We start from the raw sequence: 24,904 nt of genomic DNA, 5'->3' as shown, positions 1-24,904 counted from the left end.
GTTGGATGTGAAAGTTTGATGTGATGTAGGAACACTGAGTTATCCCTTATTTAGCCTTTATATATTTTGTGTAAAGTAAATGCCTAGGGCAGTGTTTCTCAAACTCGGGGGCGTGAGGTGGTGCAGGGGTTGACTTTTTTTTAAAATAGCACTACATTGTAATTTAATTTAATATTATTTTATATGTTTTGTTTAATTCAAATTCTAAGTCTGTGATTGTTTTATGCAAAGGATAAACCCCCACATGGGGCAGGATGGGGCGAAAAGTTTGAACCACTTCAACCACTGGTCCAGGGTGAAGTTGGGCATATATTTTGGACATCATCAAAAAATTTTACATTTACTCGACTTCCCCTTCAAAGACTATTTTGAAAGATAGAAAGATGAAGCAGTATTTGAACTGTGTGTTACCTGATACAGCAGAGTGTCCAGCATACTGACACTAAACACCTTCCCTGCTGCAAATGGCAATCTGAACATGAAGACCAGGTTGGAGCCTCTCTCTCTCTCTTTCTACAGCGTACAGACAAAGCAAAAAACAAGATAATGAATTACAAAAAAGGACCTGAAACTCTTCATTTCATTATTCGATCCCATGAGGTCCTACTTGTCAACATAGCTTTGTTTACTTGTTGGCACAATGTTGAATGCTTTCTCATTTGTAATTCGCTTTTGATAAAAGCATCTGCTAAATGAATAAATGTTTAGTTTAATTTAATAAATTTTTTTATTCAATATTATAATATTTATTATCAAAATTTTGAATTTTGAGGAGCTAACACTTATGATTTTGCCATTATCAGTAAGCTTTATAATGCAATATACATTAAATAAAAATAAAACAGAGACAAAACTATGACATTGATGCATTTAAAGCCATGTCATATGAGTTTGAGAGGGGGGCCGGGGGGGCACTTCCCCCAAACCAGAGCTAATTATTTTTTTGTCTGAGCTATTAATTAAATAAAAATTCATAATATTTCTTTCATCTTAATATTTAATAGGTATACTAAGTAACGCAAGGCTAAAATAGTTTTAAATCATTTAAACCATATTTAAAGTGCACCCAAAAAACAACGTTATTTTGTGTATTTGTTATAATACAATGTGTTCGTGTGGTTTATGGTTCAAAAACACAATGGGTCTCATTTACTAAGCATGCGTACGCACAAATTTGTTCCTGAAATGTGTGTTCAGACGTTTTAACTAACAAATCATGAATCAACAAAAACGTTCATACTAAAATTTCTTCTAAATGTTTGTAAAAACGTAAGAACAAGTTTGACCACATGTGTGCAATAATCATGAGCAAAGAAAAAAAACTCTATAATATATATCTGTGTTATATATTTTATCCTTGTTAAAGATTATTGTGCATGTGTGGTCTGGGTGGTTCTTATGTTTTTACATACATTAAAAAAAAATTGTATGAAAGTTTTTGTTGAATCATGATTTGTAAGATAAAACGTACGTACGCACATTTTACGAACAAATTTGTGCGTATGCATGCTTAGTGAATGAGACGCAATATTTACCACATACCGTTCATTTTTTTAGCTCCAGATTTCCCTCTTTTCCTGAAACGCAAGGCTTTGAAAATATTTGTGTCCCTGATTGGCCAGCTAATCTGTACGTTGTGATTGGCCTGAATACCTTTGACGTCAGCAGGAAATGTGACGCTCCATACCATGTTTGAGAGATTCGCTCACAATGCAATACTAACAGGAGTTAACTTACAGGCCGTAAGTCCGAAGCGGGAGGAATTATGATAATGTCGGTCTTTACTACATCGCCAATCACAGGAAGTAAACTGTTGCATAACATCCGTGTGTTTGCTGTCCAAGGAAGTAGATTTATGTTGGAGACGATAACTCGCGTCATCATTTCCTTTGGGGTTTGTACCTTTTGCATATCTTTAACATGTACTAATACACACTTACACACCAAAGGAAATGTAAAATCGTGAATCGGACCATTACCAAAATGTGGAATTTTGGGGAACTAACACCTATCGTGATTCTGCCATTATCAGTAACCTTAATAATTTACTTTAATAATTTACTGCAATATACATTAAATAAAAATAAAAATAGTTTAAAAACACGTGTCCAATCCTTCTAAAGCACATTGAAGCAGCTTATTACAGTCTCATATTCAGCTGAAAATGACATGCAGGTGTGTTGGAGTGTTTTTCAGAGAGGTATGCTGGCTTCACATGCTTTTGGAAAGTCATACTTCCTACTTCTGAAGCTGTAATAACGTCTGTCATGACCAAGTGCTTTGCTAAAACGATCTCAGAGTTTCTCAGTTTCAAATACGACTTGAAAGGCCATTTAAATCAAATTTTTGAGTGGGACACTTTCATTTGCAATATTTCCAATAGCACATGAAGGCCATTGTAAATCTCCAGAAGTAAGATTGAGCACCTCTTCTGTAAAATAAAAGAAATGGGACAGCAAATGGACAAGTGCTTCATACACGACTCACCTTCTCCAGTTTTGAGAGAGCCAGGGAGTAGTGGTCTTTCACTTTAAACTGCATGAAGCGCATGTTGGCAGGGTGGGTCAGTTCTGTTATAATACTGAGAGCTGGAAAAAGCCTTTGAGAAACAGTGAGGAAAAAGATCTCGTCAGGCAACAGCACCAGGCAGAAACACGGTCACATGTAGGAAGTGACTTACCTAAAAAGTGTCTGAACATTCACAATGGTCTTGGCATCGGCCATGTAATCCTCTTCTGCGATCATGGAGCTCTCTTTGTCCACCACCACCATGGTGTCAGCAAACGTCACACCACAACGTAGAAGACTGTCTAAACTACACGTGAAAACAGATACAGGATCAGCGGACAACAGACGTTTTTTACTCACCAATGGAAGTTTTGTTGGTCTTCTAAACCAGTATGCTATATGTTTTGCCGTTCTACGTGTCATTGATTCAACAAGGTGCTGAAAGCATTCTTTAGGAATGTTGGCCCATATTGATAGGATAGCATCTTGCAGCTGATGGAGATTTGTGGGATGAACATCCAGGGCACGAAGCTCCCGTTCCACCACATCCCAAAGATGCTCTATTGGGTTGAGATCTGATGACTGTGGGGGCCATTTTAGTACAGTGAACTCATTGTCATGTTCAAGAAACCAATTTGAAATGATTCGAGCTTAGTGACATGGTGCATTATCCTGCTGGAAGTAGCCATCAGAGGATGGGTACATGGTGGTCATAAAGGGATGGACATGGTCAGAAACAATGCTCAGGTAGGCCGTGGCATTTAAACGATGCCCAATTGGCACTAAGGAGCCTAAAGTGTGCCAAGAAAACATTCCCCACACCATTACACCACCACCACCAGCAGCCTGCACAGTGGTTACAAGGCATGATGGATCCATGTTCTCATTCTGTTTATGCCAAATTATGACTCTACCACCTGAATGTCTCAACAGAAATCGAGACTTATCAGACCAAGCAACATTTTTCCAGTCTTCAACTGTCCAATTTTGGTGAGCTTGTGCAAATTGTAGCCTCTTTTCCAATTTGTCGTGGACATGAGTGGTAGGAGATGGTCTTGACCAGGACCACACCCATAAATGCATTGAAGCAACTGCCATGTGATTAGTTGATTAGATAAACGCATTAATGAGAAATTGAACAGGTGTTCCTAATAATCCTTTAGGTGAGTGTATTTTTTTGGCTTTTGCTACTACAAATATACCCGTGCTACTTACAATTGCTTTTGTGGTCCAGTGTCACAAACATTTTTATTTCAAAACTAAAAACTTAATTAAAAAATTAAAAATCTTTTAATAAATTTTTATTACATAAAAGTCTCCAAGTAAAGCATTAATGATATTTTTAGTTTTCCCTTACTTGTCAATGGAGCCCACAGTGTAGAAGACCATAGGAAACCAGCAGATGGCTTCTAGGAAGTCAGCCTCCGGTCTAACAAACAACACATTAGAGAGATGTTGAGAATCCTTGACAAAAAGGCGCAAACCCAATTACCCGTCTCTGATGTCACTTTCCTAGTATTAAACTGACCGGAGTCTAAAAAAAGAAGCTCTGGGTCATCTAAATGATCACATTTTGCCTGCAGATGCTCTTCAACATACATCCAGTCAGGAGATAAACAGATGATAGTCGATAGTTTTACGACATCTGATTGCATTATATGAAATCACATCTCGCAGTATTCGCTTTCTATTGCAGAAGATACAATGATTATGTGTCATAAACTCATTGATGTGCGATAAATAAGATGATGAACGATGCTCGACATCTGCTTGCTTGCTTTGAGACACTCACACGTTCTCCAGTAGCAGAACGATGGGGTTAAGCTCTTTCCTGGGCCGGTAATAAGCCCTCAGTGGAACAATGAAGTTATACAGGCCGTTTCCGGCGCTTTCCGCCGACACGATGATGAGTTTGTTTTTGAAGCCGTACGAACGGGCATCCTCGTAGGGCATATGATGACAAGCCTGAGAAAATAATCATTGACTTTTATAGTTTTTATTGTGATGATTAACCTCTGTTGCGAGCTGTGAAACTGCAATACATCTCTATGGTTCGGAGAGACTCACCTTATCCAGACGCAGACAGCAAAATGGCATTTTCTCTTGCAGGAGGTGGCAAAGTGCAGGAGAGCTGCCGATGTACGGAGAGTTCAGTGGGTAACCTTTCACCCATCTGTTTTTAGAAAGTTAAAAAAAACAGATTGTTTCAAAGCAAAGCCTACACGGTAACTCACTCGTGAAGCAGCAACCTCAGTGCCAGACTAAAACTTAAACATCGGATGCACACAAAATGACTCAATGTCTACCTTTTTAGTAGTCTTAATACATTTTCCTGTATAAGGTAGATACACGGCCTTGGATACAATGACAGGTACTTTTTATTTATTGGGTCGATTTTTTGAAATGGTTGAAGTCTGACACAGTAGTCATGAATTGTAAGTCAGCAGGGACCTGGGATTGTTTTGACACTTCTTGGCATGTAAGAATATGCCTGTTTTAGTATTCACTATGCGTGTGTCCTGTCATCGTTGTAGGTGTTTGTTGTGAAAGGACCCACAGCTCTATGTTCTGTGTCTAAACATAAGCTTTGGATCCTGAGGCTCTTGTGACTTTGGGTCTTGTGCCTGGTGTCAGGATCTAAACTCATGATCTGAATTCATGACTAAACTCGTGTCTCTTGTGTTTGGATGAACGTGGCCTTTGTAAGTTTTCTGTGGGTAATGGAGGCCAGCTATTTTTTGTGTGAAAGCTTTGTTAGATCCAATGGCCTTTAGACTTTTTGGTAGGGGCAATTAGAGTGTGGACCAGGTTTTAGTTGGTCAATTTAGTTGGTTTAGGGCTGCATAGGAGTTGGAGTTGAAATTTAGAGCCACAAACCTGTATATTAAACCTGTATCTTTTATTAATTTTGGTTTTTTTTAACTGTAGTAAAACCATAGTTAATTTTCATAAGGGACAATGCGATGCCAGGCTATGTGATGCAACGCAAGTGTTTTTTGCTAGTTTTAGCCCGATGCAGTTATCATTTCCACGTTGTTTAAATATAAACTTAAGACATTCATCTTTAACAAAGCATTCACATAAAATGTCCATTAAATGTACTTATCCCGCAATAGTAAGGTTGTCTAGAACAAACCACTCACATAACTCATCTGGGTAATATACTTATGCCGCAATAGTTAGCCTGTCTGGAACCGAGCTGACTTAAACCACTATAATGTGTGACACTTGCATTACATGTGAACGGCCCCTATGCTAATAGGATTCTGTTTCTCTCTCCCTGTCTCGTCCTCGACCCTGAGGACAATGAGACAAACAGACCCAATTCCTGCAGCTGTGAAGGTCATTACACCACTGATCTACTTACCGTCCTTCAACTAGATGCCCAGTCGATGCCTGACCAGTGACCACCAGCGGAACCAGTTTAATTCGCTTACCCGTTCACATACCCCGATAGTACTTATATATATATAACACAGTCTCACCCCATTTCGTCAATATTTGACGACACTTGACCATTCGTCATATGTTGACGTGAAGGGTATACCTTTCGCGTCATTTTTTGACGAACTGGGGACTTCAATACTATTACGTCCGTTGTATTCTCTTTCCTATTTTATTACCATTTGCGCGTCGGTTTAGGGTTAGATTACGCAAAATTAAACAGTGTACGCGAAATTAAACAGTGTACGCGAAATTAAACAGTTGTCACCTGGCGTTGGGGTTAGAAACAGTTGTCACCTGGCGTTGGGGTTAGAGTTAGGTTTGGGTAGGGATGTCATTATGTAAATCTAACCCTAAACCGACGCGCAAATGGTAATAAAATAGGAAAGAGAATGCAACGGACGTAATAGTATTGAAGTCCCCAGTTCGTCAAAAAATGACGCGAAAGGTATACCCTTCACGTCAACATAGGACGAATGGTCAAGTGTCGTCAAATATTGACGAAATGGGGTGAGACTGGGTTGATATATAAATATATATGTATCTCTCTCAGGGGTTTTTCTCCTCCTAGGAGTTTTCCTCCTGGACTAGCCAGGAGGGTTTTTCTCCTAGGGGGTTTTCATCCCCTGGACAGTCCGCCACCTTTGGCTTAACTTACTACTTTACTGTATACCTTACATTATTACTGTGCTCGCTTTTCTATGCTTTTACTACATCTATTAATATAAAGCTGCTTTGAAACAATTAACAATTGTGAAAAGCGCTATATAAATACAATTGAATTGAATTGTAAACATGGCCGCCAAGTGGGGCGACTTCCCTTAAGTAACTTGTCTCTATGACACTTTACTCTCACATTAACACACTTGTTTTGAAATGTTGCCATGTGAAAGCAAACCAAACCAAGACAAAAATTCAACAGCATTGTTTACAATTTAATTCCTGTTTGGCAACAAAGCAAATGATCCACTGGTCTGAAAACACGTTTTCATTGTCATTCATTCCATGTGAGGAGTATATCAAATCTAGTCATTTAAAGTGTTGGGTTGTCTCTGTGTTGTAGTGTTTATTTGTCTCTTGTGGGTTTCTGTTTGGTGTCAGCTACGTTGGCAGTTTTTTCTGGTTTTTTATGTCAGCCCTGTTTTTGAGTTTAATTCAAATGTCTTTTGTTTTCATGGCTGTCTGCATCTGGCTTATATCTCTACAGATTGTGCCAAAATGTATTTTCTGTAAATCTTTTGCATCAATGAAATATTGCGAAAACTGCTTTCAACAAAGACTTGAAGTTTTTTAACCTAAACCCCAGTCTCATCTTTTTACATGCAATCTGACTAAAATTGACAACAAAATCATATTTAAAATAAACTAGTTGAATGCAATGAGTTTTGCATTCAACTAGCTATAAGAAGTGAATATGTAGTGAGTAGCTATATATGGTGAATAATCTAGATATCTATGGCAGAACTGTTTATTACCATAACCTCTGCTTATTACTTTAGATGGAGAGAAAATACATTTCTATCAGAGTTGGTCAAGGTTTTAACAAAAAACCTGTGTTTGTTTACTTTATTACTCACTCGCAGTGAGCGCCCCACCACTGGCCCTTCTGTTCCCCTCCCTCGTCCTCTTTCCCATCGTCTCCTCCCTCGTCCTCTGACTGGTCTCCCAGCAGGTCGAATGTGGGACTGTGCACCCCGTCCACCACCTCCAGGACCGGGGCAATGCTGTGTCTCCTCTCCTCTCCTGAGGCGCTCACGGCGGGCAACGCTAGAGTGTTACAGCCCATAACGTCTGCCCTGGAGCCGCTTCTGCTCAGATGACCGCTGCCCAAAACAGCCGGGCCGGTCCCCTCCGGACTGCTGTCACTGGAGTCCTGCAGGTCTATGGCTACCGTGCCTGTAAAATGACAAAATGACTTTGAAACAGAAGTTAAAACAACTTGAAAACTGAAATTGACTCTTTCTTAAAGGGATAGTTCACCCTAAAATGAAAATTCTGTCATCAGAACAAAGAAATGTATTCAGGTTTGTAACAACATGAGAGTGAGTAAATGATTACAGAAATGTCATTTTTGGGTAAACTATCTCTTTAACATACTAATGGTGCAAGATCCATTTGGGCACATTATTACAAAAAAGTGAAATGCCATGTGCATAACATCTTCTATGTTGAAACCTTCCCATCCAACCCCCTAACTTCTTAAAAGGTACTTCCATGTTCCAATTAGTTTTTTAATAGAAATGCACAAAATTGAACTATTAAAACGCCATTATTAAAACTAGAGACCAAAAGCAGACAGATGATTCATAAATAAGTTCCTGTGCTTTTCACTAGGTGGTGATATTGTACAATAATGGGGCATTTTGTTGGAAAAGTCAAATTTAAAACAAATCTTTCTCTCACATTTTTACACACAGTAGGGCAGAAAAAACAAGCTGTATAAATTACTGCACTGAGAGATCCATAGATTATATAACAGTATTACATGGTATCTGTTTAAAATATTGTCAATAAAATATTTTGATTTTAAATCTATATACGGGTCAATGACACATTTAGGGGTGGTTCCCTTTCAGTCGGTCACTACGACGTCACGTCGTGACCGACGAATTGGGAACTCGCTTAGAGAGACCAATCTGCTTCGTATACTACTAAAACGCCAATGAACTTGGCATTGAGATATTTGCATAATGCTGGCGCCGCCCCGCCAGGTGCCTTTATAAGCAGCAGGTGCAAATAGGGAAATTAGCTTTTTCGCTTCGAAAGCCGGCTTTATCTGCTACTGAGAAGCTACTTTACTCTGTTGGGATTTGATTGCTGAAGTTGGTTGAACTAGCAGTATCACAGCGGACGCTTCGCTTATTCCACGGCTCTACATCTGTTTATTGTTTTGAGTTTAGTGTGTGCGTTGCCTTCCTGTGCGCTCATCAACTAAGCATCTGAGTGAATTTCCCTAAAAGAGTGATACGAGAGAGCTTTGTGCCTTGTTAAAGGCAGCCACTCTCTCGTATATGCGGGGATCAGCGTCCTTTTCAGGATAGCTTTTCGCCCGTGCGATCTTGGATGCGAGAAGTATAAGGGTTCCAGTGACGGTCACGAGCGCTGTCTTCGTGCTCAGGCATCGAGCACTCCGGGGCTGCGTTCGTGGAGAGTTTCTGTTCTCTCTGTGAGAGCATAACCCTCTTGGATTGCGGAGACGACTGTCGTTTCTACGGGAACGCTGGCAACAAGTCTTTGCAGTGCTGACGCCGCCATGGTGCGGCTGTCAAGCGCTCGCAAGGCGCCCTTCGCGTCACTACGCTGAGTAGGACGGAGGATGCGTCCTCCACCTACCGGCCTTCTCATCCTCAGCCGGTTGAGGCTCCGGTGGAGACTGCAGAGTCGTATTCTACGATGTCTGCCGAATCCATTGGACCTCCTTCTGGTCCCGTCACTTCTGCAGCATCAGAGGGGTGTCCATTTTTCCTCCGAGGCAGAGTCGTTCCGGAGATGGCGGCCGTGCCCGCGAGCGGCGGAGACGGTAGAGTTGGAAAGGTTAACCCCTCTCCGCCCGAACCGTCCCGCCCACATGATTGGTACTTCGGAGCTGCTCGGGCCTCTCGGTCCTCTCCTCCTGTGCCTTTCTTCCCCGACGGCACGAAGAGCTGACGTGATTTGCGGCCGTCCGGCCGTTCAGCTTTCACCCCTCACCTCCCTCACCAACGGAGCCGCTAAGGGCGGGGACCCCTTCAGTGGAGCGGGATGCGTTCCTGGAGGGACCACCCAACCCTTCCCTCCCGTGTTTGTAGACAGTCGTCCGGTTACGGACGCTGCCCATCAGGCATGCCGGAGAGGCGGCTTCAGCCCTGCACGTAATAACGTTGCTGCAGGCTCACAAAGGATTTACCAGGGAGGCCGCGACCTTCAGTCGTGCGATGTCCACCTCAGTGGTTCAAGATCGCCACCTTTGGCTGTGTCTGGCTGACATGACGGACGCAGACGAGAACAACTTGAATGCTCCTGTCTCACAGACCGGCCTCTTCGGCGAGCCAGGGGAGTCGTACAGCTCCGCTGCACAGACTGAGGCGATCTCCTAGGTCATGCCCCGGCGGAACAGAGCTGCCCTTGGTCCACCACGCCGGCTCCTCAGTCTGCCTCTCGCCGTCGGCGTCCTGCGGCGACCACCTCCGTTCCCCTCCTCGGACCCCATCTCGGCAGCGCAGGGGAACCGGTCGTCAGCAGCTCGCCCCGCCCGCTTAGCCGCTTCCCGTGAAAATCGGGAGTTTAAGTGGCCAGTGAAGGGCGACCCGGATTGGCAGAGGATCACTCTTCAGGAGATGGAGCTCCTTCCCCCGATAGAGGGTCGGGTGGAAAATCCTTGGTTTGCATATGTTCCACCGGCTGTTTAGCCGGTACCCACTAACCACACAGAGTGCATTCCTCTTCCCTCTCCAGGTCTCCAGAGGATCGAGAGAGCCGTGAGCGGGCACACACCAGCTCACCCTACCTCTCCTCTATCGCCAGCGGGTGACCTGAGGAGTCCGAGCTCTCCGCTGAGGAGACCGGACCACCAGCACCCTTATCGGAGTCTGCGCTCTCCGCAGAGGAGACCAGACGACCGTCACCCTCAGCGGGCTCAGGTCAGTGTCACACACACATACTGTAGATGTTTATGCTGTCACAGCAGACGCACCGGCAGTCCCACCTGTCTCGCTTCGCTGCCCCACCGCGGGTACTTCGGTAGTGTCGTTATTTCTCCTCGTACGGTGCCTGGGTGCTTGGCTTCAGTTCCCAGCCCGTTTCGTTGGGTTTTACGCACGATCCGCCTCGGTTACGAATCCGGCACACCCCAAAATTCGGGCTTTCGTTTCACTGTAGTGAAAGCGTCCGATGCACATGTACTGCGTGCAAAAGTCGATATCCTGTTGGCGAAGGATGTTCGAGCCGGTCCCTCTTACCGAGATGATGATGATAGGGTTTTTCCAGCCTTTATCTCATAGTACCCAAAATACGCGGCGGGTTACGATCGATTTGATTTACGCACCGGCTCTACGAAGGTGTTCTTTTTGGATGATAACGCCGAGGCTCGTATTTCAATATTCAGATCGGTTTGCAGCCTTAGACCTGTAGACGTGTACTTTATGTGTCCATCTCCCCTCGCTTTAGACCGTTTTTCGCTCTGCGTCGTGGGGTGGGCATATTAATACGAAGTACACCATTCGAGCTGTCTCTCTCTCTCTCCGTGTCTCCATGTGCTAGTCACGGCATTAAAATGTCAGAGAGAGAGCGTTGTTCGCATTCTGCTTTTTTCTACGTCGACTTATAATAGCCCGTTCTTGGCAGACGTGCGCGAACACAGAGAGTTAATGCTTTGGCATCTCGCTCGTTTAAGTCTTCAGGTCGACTGGGAAAGAGCAACTTTGCCCCGTGCAGAGGATCCTTTTTCTCAGTATGGAAATAAGACTCGATCGACTAATTGGCGTGTTTAACAAGAGCGCGCAACCAGTCAGTTCTGACTTGCCTCGGTTTAATTCGAGGGAAGTACGCGGTCCCTCTGAAACAATTTCAGAAGCTCCTGGACATATGACAGCATGCTGCGGCTGTGACGCCGCCTGAGCTGCTTCATATGAGACCGCTTCAGCGTTGGCTTACGATCGAGTCTCGAGGAGAGCGTGGCACACCGACATACACCGTGTAAACATTGCACCTGCGTGTCATTTAAATTTTTCCCCGTGGTAGACCCGGCATTTCGATAGAAGATATGCCCCTGAGGGGTCTCCTGGCATTCTGTATATTGCAATGCCCTCAGCACGGGATGATCAGCCACGTATGACGGGCTTGCAGTCTCAGGGGTGTGCATAGCACCCCAACTGCCGCGAGCGGTGCGCTGTATATCTGGGACTTGTACGCTCCGCTATGGAGATGCGAGGGAAGGATGTATTAGCCGACACCAATAACATTGCGACTGTTGCGTTATTTACCGTTAAGGCGGTTTTGCGCTCTCGTCACCTGTCGCATCTCGCTCGTCATCTCCTCCTTTGGAGTCAGAAGCATCTGAGGTCCCTTCGTGCCATTTACATCCCGGGTTCGCTCAGTACAGCGGCAGACGCGCTTCCCGAGCTGCGCCCCCGGCGAATGGCGACTCCACCTCCAGACGGTCCAGCTAATTTGGAAGAAGTTCGGTTGTGCGTAGATAGATCTGTTTGCGTCGCCGGACGATACCCACTGTCGCCTATTTTATTCACTAACCGAGGGCAGCCTCGGCGTGGATGCGTTGGCACACAGCTGGCCGCGGGGGGTGCGTAAATACGCATTCCTTCCAGTGAGCTTTATTGCGCAGACACTGTGCAAAGTCAGGCAGGACGAGGAGAGCCTTTTATAAGTCGCCCCGTACTGGATTGGTTTTCAGAGTTAATGCTCCTCGCGACAGCCCCTCCCTGACGATTTCCCCTGAGGAAAGACTTTCTTTCTTTAGGAAGGGGCACATTATGGCACCCGCGCCCCGACCTGTGGGATTTCCATGTATGGTCGTTGAGCGCGCGCAAGGTTTAGGTGATTTATCGCAAGCGGTATCTAACACCATCGACGCGGTTCGAGCACCGTCCACAAGACGGGCTTACGCGCTTAAAGAAACCTTTTTCGTCACCCGGTGCTCTTCGCAACGCGAGGACCCCAGAGAATGCCCATTAACATTGTGCTTTTATATCTTTAACATAGGTTAGATGGTAGGCTGTCCCTCCGCCATTAAAGTTGATATCGCCGCTATTTCTGCTCATCACTCTCTTATCAACGGCAGATCAGTTGGCCGGCATGATTTAATTATTTCATTTTAAGAGGCGCTCGCAGGCTAAACCCCTCGCGCCCTCCCTCTTTCCTCCTGAGACCTGTCCATGGTGCTGAAGCCTTCAGGTCTCCCTTTTGAGCCTTTGCAGTCTACGAGTCTGATGTTTTTATCAATGAAAACTCTGACCCTGATAGCATTGGCCTCCATGAAGAGAGTAGGGGATTTACATGCATTCTCTGTTGACGATTCGTGCTTTTAGTTTGGTCCTGCTGTCTCACTGAGACCCAGACCAGGCTACGTGCCCAAAGTTCCCACCACTCCCTTCAGAGATAAGGTGGTGAGCTTGCAAGCGCTGCCCCCGGAGGACGCAGACCCAACCATGGCTTTGTTGTGCCCCGTACGCGCACTGCAACTCTACGTGGATCGCACGCAAAGCCTCAGGACCTCAGACCAGCTCTTTGTTTGTTATGGTGGCCAGCAGAAAGGGAAAGCTGTCACTAAGCAGAGGATGTCTCATTGGATAGTTGATACTATCGCCCTGGCTTATAATCTTCAGGGTATTCCTTGCCCCTTTAATTTGAGAGCTCACTCCACACGGAGTGTTGCCTCATCTTGGGCTTTAGCTCGTGGTTCCTCGCTAACAGACATCTGTAGAGCTGCTGGTTGGGCGACACCTAATACGTTCACTAGATTTTACAGTGTTCGTATCGAGCCTGTATCCTCTCGTGTTCTTTCCTCATCAGGGGGAGCACGGAGAGCAGTCTCGCAGGTCGGCTTGCAGCCTCCAACTGATGCTTCATAACTGTGTCAGTATGGAAGGCCTTCAGAACAAAAATGCGTAATGGTTTGAATTGTTCTTCCTCCGCTGCCTTGGCAGCCTTTGTTGCGGAGCATTGGCTGTCAGCCTTTCACTAGCTGTATCCTCGCGAACCTACGTGTCTGGCTCGGGCTCCACATTGTGTCCCACCGGGTTCCTTTGTGAGTATTTTTCCGTGGGGTTAATCCTACCAGCCCACGTTTCCCTTAGCAGAGCACTGCTTTGCTTACACAGCCACGGCTGTCTTTATTCCTCAACTACGGTTGACTTCGCCCACCATTAGCCCTTAAGACGGGCGGTGGCTTCCGCAGCGTTCCTATCCCGCTCAGGTAGGGCGCTTCCCAGTCGCTGGCACTTCTGTGGGGTTAAAGGAACATCTAGTGCCCGGCCTTCTGCCTTAAAACCTATCTCCTCCTCCTTAAGTGGAACCGGAGGGCTTTACGCAGACACTGGAAGAGGTCAGCCCCTAGTGGCGTTTTGGTAGGGATTCCCAATTCGTCGGTCACGACGTGACGTCGTAGTGACCGACTGAAAGGGAACGTCTCGGTTACGGATGTAACCCTCGTTCCCTGAAGGAGGGAACGGAGACGTCACGTCCCGTCGCCACAGGTGCTGCCACCTGCTGTTTATCGGCCGGTCTCATTTTCCCGGCTTTCTCAGCGAAAAGAAGCTAATTTCCCTATTTGCACCTGCTGCTTATAAAGGCACCTGGCGGGGCGGCGCCAGCATTATGCAAATATCTCAATGCCAAGTTCATTGGCGTTTTAGTAGTATACGAAGCAGATTGGTCTCTCTAAGCGAGTTCCCAATTCGTCGGTCACGACGTGACGTCTCCGTTCCCTCCTTCAGGGAACGAGGGTTACATCCGTAACCGAGACGTTTCCCGGACAGGGCTTATCCTAGTCCCAGAATAAAATGCATGTTTGAGCGGCCTAATAATAAAAAAAACGTTTGCATTGACATATCTTAACATATATATAATATCAGTGCCATTGTTTTGTCTCAAGATGCACAGCTGTATTGTTATTTTGTAAGGTATGTGTGTAAAAACTACTTAAATGTCCTAATATAACTAAGACCTAGTCCTGGATTAACTTTATCACTTCCTTGGAAACTGCCCCATAGATAATTCTTTAAAAATCTTTTATGAATGAATGCAATGCATATTTATGAATCAGAAACAATGTGCTTAGTTTGTTTAATAACATTCAAATGCATGTAAATGCATTTTTTTCACAGTTTTTCTCATTCAAGAGATGTCAGGTGGTACAACCAAATTACAATATTACTTCCTAATAACATCATCTGACTTTTTCAACTAATTCACATGGAACAGGCTTCTACTTGGATGCCCGTATAAACTTTTGCATGTGCAACCAAGTTCATAAATGTAGTTTTAATGACTATTGTTTTACATTGGTTGTACCACCTGACAAAAAAGTGTACCATTCTACTCATTACACAAAAGTAGCTATTTTTCATTTCCCCAAATAAAGATCTGATGCAATTTTATGTTTACTACTTGTTCACTTCTTAATAATGCTGCTTTCACATAGGACGCGGTGTGCGCTGTGCTAGGAAATCCATTCATTTCAATGGTTTGCGCCGCGCGAGGGCTGTTTGTTCTTGCGTCGAGCAACACGCCAGGGTCAAAGTTCAAAATAGTTTAACTTTTGCGCTGCGCTCTGTGACGATTACCCGCACGGCCAATAGATACGGGGCACCCAAACAAAATGGACGAAAAGCTTATACTCGGAATTCCCGGATCTCCTACCCATGTTTGTGGTTGTACCACCCTGACATTTAAGATAACCCAAATTTGGTAGACAAAAGATTTTCAATTATCTCAACATCTCTAAAACGTCTGATATTTGTGAAATTTGTTTATAGGAAATGTTTCATAAAATATATATTTTAATAGTTGTCTTAATTAATTCGGACAGTTGCACCGCCTGACATTTTAGAAGTTTTAGATACCAAAACCTAAATTCATTATATTAATAAAAAATAATGAAAATGTTTTCAAACTAAATATGTTTTATAGAATAAATTGTCATGTATCATAAATGTATCAGTAAATAATGCAAAAATATGCATGTCATGTCACTGACCCAAAACGAAACTAGATCTGTCCCCATATTACATTATTACTTGACCAATTGTATTCTATTGATTCATTATTTAAAAAAAAACAGCAATCACAGTTTAAAACAGTATATACAATCTATAGTTCAGTGGTTGAACGAATGCAGTTAGCAGCGCAAAAGGTCATGGGTTCGAACCCAGGGAACACAAATACTGATAAAAATGTATACATTGTAATGCACTGTAAGCTGCTTTAAATAAAAGCATCTGCCAAATGTAAATGTAGTAAGCTTACATTGTAAGTGATGTGTTGCAAAGCAATTTGTATTTGTACAACAATAAAAGTAAATCAAATATTTGGTGTCCCCAGAGTACGTATGTGAACTTTTAGCTCAAAATATTATAGAGATAATTTATTATAGCATGTTAACATTGCCACTTTGTAGGTGTGAGCAAACATGTGCCGTTAAATGAGTTGATCTCTGCACTAAAAACGGCAGTGCCGTGGTTGGATAGTGCAGATTAAGGAGATGTATTATCCCTTTCTGACATCACAAAGGGAGCCAAATTTCAAATACCTATTTTTTCACATGCTTACATTGAATGGTTTACCAAAACTAAGTTATTGAGTTGATCTTTTTCACATTTTCTAGGTTGATAGAAGCACTGGGGACCCAATTATAGCACTTAAAAATGAAAAAAGTCAGATTTTCATGATATGTCCCCTTTAAGATTCTGACTACCCTAAGTAAAATGAAAGAGTTGTGTTTACTAACCCATGCTGGCTATAATGCTGTGTACTGGTAGACGAGTAAGGCCATGATAGATAGTCTGAGGGACTCCTCTGGAGTCGACCCCGGGTCCTCTCACAGGCTCCCTGTGGCCCCTGACAAACGCTGAGTTCTCCTCTTTAGAGATGTTAATGTAGAAACAGGTGTCTGAAGCTCCCATGATGTGACAGGGACCAGGGTTCAAGAGGATGTTCGCTGTGTCCATTCTGCGCACTCCGATTAGACACACTCCGTATCTGTCAAAGCAGTAAGAAGTGATTTACTGTGTGTGTGTGTGTGTGTGTATACGTCTAAGTTAATTGTAACAGATTGATAGAGACACTTACTTCTTATGTGCGTGAAATGAGGCAAAGGTGAAACTCTTTCCCTGATATTCCCCAAAGAACTTGCTCTCCTCCAGCCGGATGTGATGTACCTCATTGGCTGCACAGCGTCTGTAGGTGCGTTGCCAATGGTCGGCCGAGCCAGCAACGCCCTCCCTGTGACAAATTCGGCAGAGAGGGTTACAAATAAACATGAATCTTTTTCTCTAAAAAAAGAGCACCTATTTCATTGCTAAAAAAACAATGTTATTTTGTGTATTTGGTATAATACAATGTGTTTGCGTGGTTTATGGTTACGAAACACATTATTTTACACATACCGTACATTGTTGTGGCACCATATTTCACTCTCTTCCTGAAATGCACGGATTTAAAAAGCTCTGTGTACCTGATTGGCCAGCTAATCTGTACATTGTGATTGGCATGGATACCTCTGATGTCAGCAGGAAATGTGACGCTCCTTACCATGTTTAAAAAAGATTTGTTCACAATGCAATGCTAACAGGAGTTAACTATAATCCGTGTGTTTGTTGTAGTCCAAGAAAAATGATTTACGTTGGAAACGACTCGTGTCATTGTTTCTTTGGGGTTTGTACCTTTCGCATATCGTTAACATGTACTAATACACACTTACACACCAAAGGAAATGTCAAATCATGAATCGGACCATAGGTGCTTTTTAACGTTAAAGGAACAGTATGTAGGATTGTGGCCAAAACTGGTACTGCAATCACACAACTAGTGGCCAATACACAAAATGACAACATAAACATCAGTTGAGGGCTGCAACTCCACTTTTTAAATGACAATATCCTGGCCAGACCACTGTTGTGAGTGATATAAGTATTTGAAATGAAAATGATTTCAGAATGTCTAGTGACATATCAGGGCCATTTTATGATTAATTGATATAAATTTCTTACATACTGTTCCTTTAAAGGAAAAAGACATCTAAAAAAATTCTGTTATTACTCGCGCTCAGGTTATTCCAAATCTGGAATTTTATAAAATTTAAATAAAATGTTTTTTATCTGGAATGTTTCCATAAGAAAAGTACATATAAACAAAAACCAAGGAAAAGTTTTAAAGGGGTCATGAACTAAGAATTCAAATTCTCCTTGATCTTTGGAACGTTTAATAGGTTTTTAGTGATGCAACTATTATGATTTTTAATGGACAAATCTGACAAAACAAACAAATAGTCCAATTTCGATACACTTTTTTACATTTGTTTATGCAAAGAGTACATGAACAAGATGTTTATTTAGTTGTTAACAGGCTTAAATAAATCTGTAGCTATTTGAAATTAAAGTCAACAACTACATCTTTAGCATAATGATCAAAGATGCAACATTAGTGTTGTAGTCAAGACCACCTAAACCAGGACCAAGTCATGACCAAGACCAAGACAGGCAGAGACCGAGACAAGACCAAGACTTTAAAGGGTCGAGACCAAGTCAAGACCAAGACCACTGCAAGTCACTGCATTAAAACACTTATGATAAAATGTGGAATATGCATATGATTAGGCACTTCTTGTCTGTGTGTGTGTGTGTGTGTGTGTGTGTGTGTGTGTGTGTGTGTGTGTGTGTGTGTGCCATCAGAGAAGTTGATCAAATAATCAAAGGCATTGCAGATATGTGGGAATTAATCTTTGTCTATAAGCAAATAAAAGTGAACAAACACTAAAGAGCTGAAATCAACTTAACCATTTATTCTGAACTGTCAGATAGCATGCAACCATTGAAACAATGTTAAAAATCGTTGATTTTTCAATGTTAATACCATTGAATCAATATTACGTTTGCACCCTCCATTAATATTGAAAAAAATATTGAAATTTCAACAAATCACCATTATTGTGATCAGTGTTTGCTTTAGTTGGGCCCTTTACTCTTGTGTTTTAATGGTAAGTTTTCTTTGGCTGCGGAAGCAGTGTTTTAAAATATATCTGCTACTGCAAAAAAAAAAACAAAGATCTAATGGTATCAAGTAGTTTAATTCTTTTAGATATACCTAAATGATATTAATGAATTACTGTTAAAGTTATGCAAAAAATTTATTTTACAGTACTAGTTGGAAACCGTGTCAGGTCTGTTATTTTGAGGATTACAAAACCACAATTAAAAAGTTAAACTACTGAATCTATCTCTGACATCATGAATCGGTCCATCCCTCACAGCCTCGGTTTGGAATCAACATGGCAGCAGGCTGAATAAGGCGTATAGTATGAATATGGGTAAACTGTCAGAAATAAAGGTACAAAACTGTACTTTTCTGTCACTGGGGCTGTACCCTAAGTTTTGTGTTTGGTACATTTACAGGAATACAAAACAGAATACAATTTTGGGTAGGTTACCGTACCTTAAGGACCTACATTGTTAGAAAAACGTCAAAATATATACCCTAGCTGGGGCAGCACCCTTTTAAAAGGTAATTGTATGGACCATTAGGTACAGATATGTAAACATTTATTACCAATATGTACCTTTAAAATATTAATATTTATTTTGAGGTACTAATAAGCTCTCTTTGGTCCCAGAATGTATTTCTGAGGTACTAAAAGGAAATCCTTAGGTGCAAAGCTGTACTTTTTGAAAGGGTACAGCCCCAGTGACAGAAAAGGTACAGTTATGTATCTTTATTTCTGAGAGTGTAGTGTAAATGAAATTTGAACGCACTATATCTGTCATGTTGATACATCATGTGACACGTGTCATCATAACAACAAGTGAACCGTTAACTTGGATGCTGTTAAACAAGAGCAATTTAACCACAAGGAACATCTGTTTATTTATCTACATTTGAATAAAGCCACGTTAATGCTTTTCTACGATTTTGAATAAAATATGATAATGCCTCCCCTTCTCCTTCTTCGGGCTCACAGGATAGTACATTGTACATCAAATGTAAATCTTGCCGGAGAAAGTCGGTCATCCGGGTACTTTTCGACAGCTGTTTAAAAAAAAGCTATACTTGCCTCGTTTACTGCTTTTCGGCTACAATATAGTAGGGGCTAAATAAAACAAAACACCATGCAAAGACCAAAAACACCACATTTTGAATTAACATAATTTTTTTACGTAACTTACAGTATTTCAATCATGTGAAACCAGTGTCTAAAATTAAATTATGTAAAAGAAAAAAACAGATTCTCTCTCTGACAGCACTTATAAGCAGCCGTGTGTGCTTATAAACAGAGCTTTATCAGGCATTATACAGAGATAAGACTTTTCTGGAGGCACATTCATATCACTGCTTTGTCTCTCTATACAGATTGGCTGAAATAAATCAAAAACCATTCGTGCGTTAGGTGTGTTGGAGAGCAAAAACCATCCGTTTTCAATCTATCGGTGCATCTCTATAAAATATCACGCTAAGTTATTAAACCAATGTCAGAATACAACAGAAAAGTGTCTGACAATTACATCATAGTAATGCAAACGTCCGCCTCTGCAGGATAACGTCCACACTTTTTTTATATAATTAAATTGTGCAATTCCACACAAGCACAGACGGGGGGCTTTGAAACTTTTTACATGCAATACCCTACTGTTACCCAATAATAGCAGCGGGAGGTTACTTTTAAGTCTTCCATGCGGCACATCCACAAAAACTGTGTTTTAAAAAAAGATGCTCAAAACAGCTAAGGTAGAAAAAAGCCTATTAGTTATATGTAGCTCATGACCCCTTTAAAAAGCATCTTAATAGTATCATAATACACCAGCATATGTAGCATATTATACAACATTAGTCTTTGAAGTGTTGATCTCAAATCTCAATCGTCCAATATTGTTATGTTATGCAATGTCAAATCTAGTGTGATGTGCCTTGAGGCGACGCGTGTGATTCGCACCAGTCATAATAAACTATTTTTATGATAGTTTAATGGTTTTGTTTTTCTGGAATCTTAAAGTTAACCACAATCACAAAAGCATCAAAACAAGAAATTTCTTTCTAGATTTACAGGATGAAAAATATCACAGGTTTTTAAGTGACATTAATGCAACGTGTTTCTCGGGGCACTACGTCTTTAACCTCACACAGGAAAACACGTTTTGTTTATGAGCATCGATGTGTCTGTGAACCTGTAATGTGTCTGGGATGATGTAGTGGAGGTGAGAAGCAGAGGGAGTGGAGGAGTGTTAAGATGGAGGAGGTGAAAAACAAAGAAACATGATGCAGAGATAAATTTACTGGTGAGATCCCTGCTGCTGTGTGTATCGATGTGTGTGTGTCGATATTTGCCAGCGAGTCTGACCTGTTGAGCTGTTGGAAGGCACCGGCCCGCTGCCTGAAGGCCTCTGAAGATGCTGTTCTGATAAAAGATGAAATAGTTAAACACATGATCATGAATCAATAGATGAGGACTCTGTATAGCAGTCTGATAGTATTTTCTTCATCTAGAAAACAATGCTGTTTTGAAGATACATTAGATTATATTTGTGTTCAGATGTCAGTACAGATATGTATCCATTCTAAATCATAAACACACACATATTGGCAATATAAATATAATAAACATAGCATAATAAACACAAAAAAACCAAATAAATTGTCAGTTCCAATCTGATCAATAGTTAATAAAAATAATTACTACTACTAAACATTAATAATTAATAAATAATATTCTTAATAATATTAATTAATAATAAAAGAAAGAATAACTAATTTTTTGAAACAATGTTGTCAAGCACAGCTGTAAATTTCACTTTGTTTCACGAGGATCTCTGTAGTAAGTGATTTTAAGTAAATTTTACTTTCAGTCAGACATAAAATGTTGTTGTATTTGTTTGTGTTTTGTGATATAATCTATTTCAGATAAACCCCTTCAAAACAAATTTTAACAACTGTGGTCGGCTGTTTACATATTAGTCGACAGTAGCGGCGGTTCCATTAAAGATTTGTGCAAAACTTCAGCGCTATTTTCTAAATGTCAACAAAAAACTATTGCAAAATGACAGCATTTCCATTAACCAATGTTATGTGTCTAAAACGTAATTTTGTTGTCCCGTCATAAGTCATTCCAAAATCCATTCCACTTCTTAAGGCAGACTGACATGTGGATGACATCAAAATACCACGAGAGCAGTTCGACTTCCGAATCGCTTTCATGCGCTTGGCATTTCTTGTGACGTCACAAGTCGAACGCACCTCTTCTGTCTTATCCTCTAACCAGACATATTACGCCAAATTTAAATAAGGATAATGTAATTTTTATGCACGTCAGCGCAAATGCGGAAAAAATGTTCCATTGCGATTTTGCGAAATATTCCTTTTTTTAATTGTCTAAAAATGCACCTCACCTGAGCCAACGCTATCTCACGAGAATTCGAACATATTTTACGAGATGGCTAATTCGTATTAATTCATATGACCACATTCGTAAGTTTTGTAAAATTTGCCTTGACCCCTGTGACGTTGTGGTTAAGGGCTTGTTATAGTTGTGCGTAGGTCCTACGCCGTAGGTTCTGGGTCGTTTTTGATTTATACTTTTGCGTCGTCTTCGACGTGCAAACACACGCACAGACCACTGTTAGGCAGTATCCATTAGTGCTGTGTTCAAAATATCGATACGACGATACATCGTCATGGACGCCTGACGATGCGTGCATCGATACAGCACCTTCCGTATCGATTCGGATGTACTTTTGAAAGTAACGTGATGAATTGCTGTTGATCCGTGATCCATATGGAAAGGACGCGTGTGTCCCGCAGAGTACGTAGAGTTAAATGTGGCGGGTATACTTTCACTTTGCGTGTCTGTCTCGCTGGCGCACGTGTCTGCATAGTGAGCTGCGTACTCGCGCGCGTGCATTAAAGTCAATGAGTTCAGTATGAAAGCGCAGATATCTAAGCCTATACTACTGCAAAGAGCTTTATTAGCCATGCTCTTATAAAACAGTACTGACGCATTTGAGAAGAAACACGACAAAGATCTGCATGTGAAAAGTGTACGTCTAGAGAAGAGATACAGAGCTACTTCAAACTATAACTGTCACATTAATAATCTGATTTCTATTAAATAGTATTAAGTCTGACTGCATGTTTATAGATATATTCATAGATGTAGAATAATGAGAGATAAGAGTAAGGCACCATCTTTGTAAAACTGCTTTTAAAAAAACATAAGTTAAGTACTAACTCTGGGATTTTAAATATTTCTAATAGCTAATAAATGAATGGCAAAAACACAACTGTTACCACACTGCTTATTCAATGTACAATAAACAAATAATAATAATAAAAAAAAAATAATAATGTTACTAAATTCTGAACAAAAATGTAATTCAAAATAGTCTTGTATCGTGATGCGCATCGTATCGGGACCCTTGTATCGGGATACGTATCGTATCGGGGAATTGTTGGCGATACACAGCCCTAGTATCCATGCGTGTAACCACAGTAGCAGCCCGGCCTTCAAAGAAGAAGAAGCTTGGCAAGTTAACCCACAAACAAAGAAGAAACAGCAACTTGTGTATGATTTGAGAAGACCAGCTGTGATGGAAGTAAATAAACAGCGACTTTTGATGCAGTTTGAGTTAAATCACTCCTCAACTTGGCCATTCTTTGTTTTCACTGTCGCAAACGGAAATAACTATGACCCAGTTTTTTTACCAGACAGGAGGGGTTCTGGCTGACCAATCACAGCGCTTGCGGTTGCGCGTAGAACGCACAGGCTACGGATAGCCTATGCCGTAGAACTTACGCACGACTATAAATGGGCTTTAGGTGCGGGGTTAGGGCCTGGGTTTCGTTGTTGTTTTGTTAATGAGAATCATACGTTTTTGCGCGATTAACTTCGTATGAATTTAAAAAAACCCTCTTAAAATATGTACAAATTCTCGTGAGATAAGGCTGCCTGAGCATATAAACTTTTTTGCTAAATTGCTGTGTTTCTATTGGGCTCATGTCCAATTCGCTATTTCAATTTGCGCAATTTAAAGAGTAATAGATATGCAGCTAGATTCTTTCCGTGTAAGTGGGCGGAGCTTGGTCAGAATAAGCTACATGTGACTGTGTCTGCATGTATAAGAAAGATGTTGATACTCACTGTCCTCGAGATGAATGAATCAATAAGGTGATCAGGGTGGAAGTGGCAGGGCATACACAGTTCAGGGCCAACATGGCGTACTTAAACTCCTCCTCGCAAACCACATGGTCTGCGAAATAAACACACATGCACACAGTTACAAATTGCATGCAGAAAAGAAAGTAGATGTTTTATTATTATTATATAAATTAGTTAAAGGGACACTTTTTTAAAAATATGCTCATTTTCCAGCTCCCCTGAAGTGAAACATTTGATTTTTACTGTTTTGGAATCCGTTCAGCTGATCTCCGGGTCTGGCGCTAGCACTTTTAGCACAGCTTAGCACAATCCAATGAAACTGATTAGACCATTAGCATCGCGCTCAAAAGTAACCAAAGAGTTTCGATATTTTTCCTATTTAAAACTTGACTCTTCTGTAGTTACATCGTTTACTAAGACCAACGGAAAATTAAAAGTTGTAATTTTCTAGGCAGATATGGCAAGGACTATACTCTCATTCTGGCATAATAATGAAGGAGTTTGCTGCCGTAACATGGCTGCAGCAGGCGTAGTGATATTACACAGTGCCCGAAAATAGTCCCCTGCTATTGAAAGTAACCAAGGGGACTATTTTCAGGCGCTGCTAAATTGTATAATCAGATTCAATGGATTATGCTAAGCTATGCTAAAAGTGGTATACCGCCAGACCCGGAGATCAGCTGAATTGATTCCAAAATGGTAAAAATCAAATATTTAACCTCTAGGGGAGCTGGAAAATGAGCATTTATTTTATTTTAAAGTGGAATGTCCCTTTAAAATTATATTATACGAGTTTTGTAATTGACATCTTATGACATCATATATACAGCCTTGCAGTACCTTCCCAACACACAAACTTTACTAAGCCCCACTTTTATCCCAGCGGGCACCTTGACGTCAATTTGACATCAACAAATAGTCAAGATTTTGACCACCATGTATAACGTGCATGAATATGCATATTTTCATTATATTTTGTAATTATTTCCTTGTGGTTGTAAAGAGGCCCAACAAAGGTATCGATCTGACATGTTTTTTCTGGTCCCTATATCTCAGGTCAATATCATTGACATTAAATCGATGTTGATTTGATGTCAGGAA

At 41.5% G+C, this 24,904-nt stretch overlaps 1 protein-coding gene across 2 annotated transcripts in view; it reads right to left on the bottom strand.

Annotated features, from left to right (window-relative positions):
- Positions 1-24,904, bottom strand: part of kcnt2b (potassium sodium-activated channel subfamily T member 2b) — a 127,858-nt gene that overhangs the window by 9,100 nt on the left and 93,854 nt on the right. For both annotated transcript variants that reach the window (XM_065263358.2, XM_065263359.2), the window contains 11 exons: positions 23,786-23,894; positions 20,993-21,049; positions 16,735-16,887; positions 16,394-16,644; positions 7,530-7,848; positions 4,576-4,681; positions 4,301-4,473; positions 3,866-3,937; positions 2,681-2,815; positions 2,488-2,599; positions 412-513 (listed from right to left, as the gene is read on the bottom strand). In XM_065263358.2, the coding sequence (XP_065119430.1) occupies positions 412-513; positions 2,488-2,599; positions 2,681-2,815; positions 3,866-3,937; positions 4,301-4,473; positions 4,576-4,681; positions 7,530-7,848; positions 16,394-16,644; positions 16,735-16,887; positions 20,993-21,049; positions 23,786-23,894 (1,589 nt within the window). The remainder of the gene's footprint in view (positions 1-411; positions 514-2,487; positions 2,600-2,680; positions 2,816-3,865; positions 3,938-4,300; positions 4,474-4,575; positions 4,682-7,529; positions 7,849-16,393; positions 16,645-16,734; positions 16,888-20,992; positions 21,050-23,785; positions 23,895-24,904) is intronic.

This window comes from Paramisgurnus dabryanus, chromosome 3, assembly GCF_030506205.2.
Source record: "Paramisgurnus dabryanus chromosome 3, PD_genome_1.1, whole genome shotgun sequence".
Classification (NCBI taxonomy): Eukaryota; Metazoa; Chordata; class Actinopteri; order Cypriniformes; family Cobitidae; genus Paramisgurnus; species Paramisgurnus dabryanus.
This window is presented reverse-complemented; position numbering and strand designations above follow the sequence as displayed.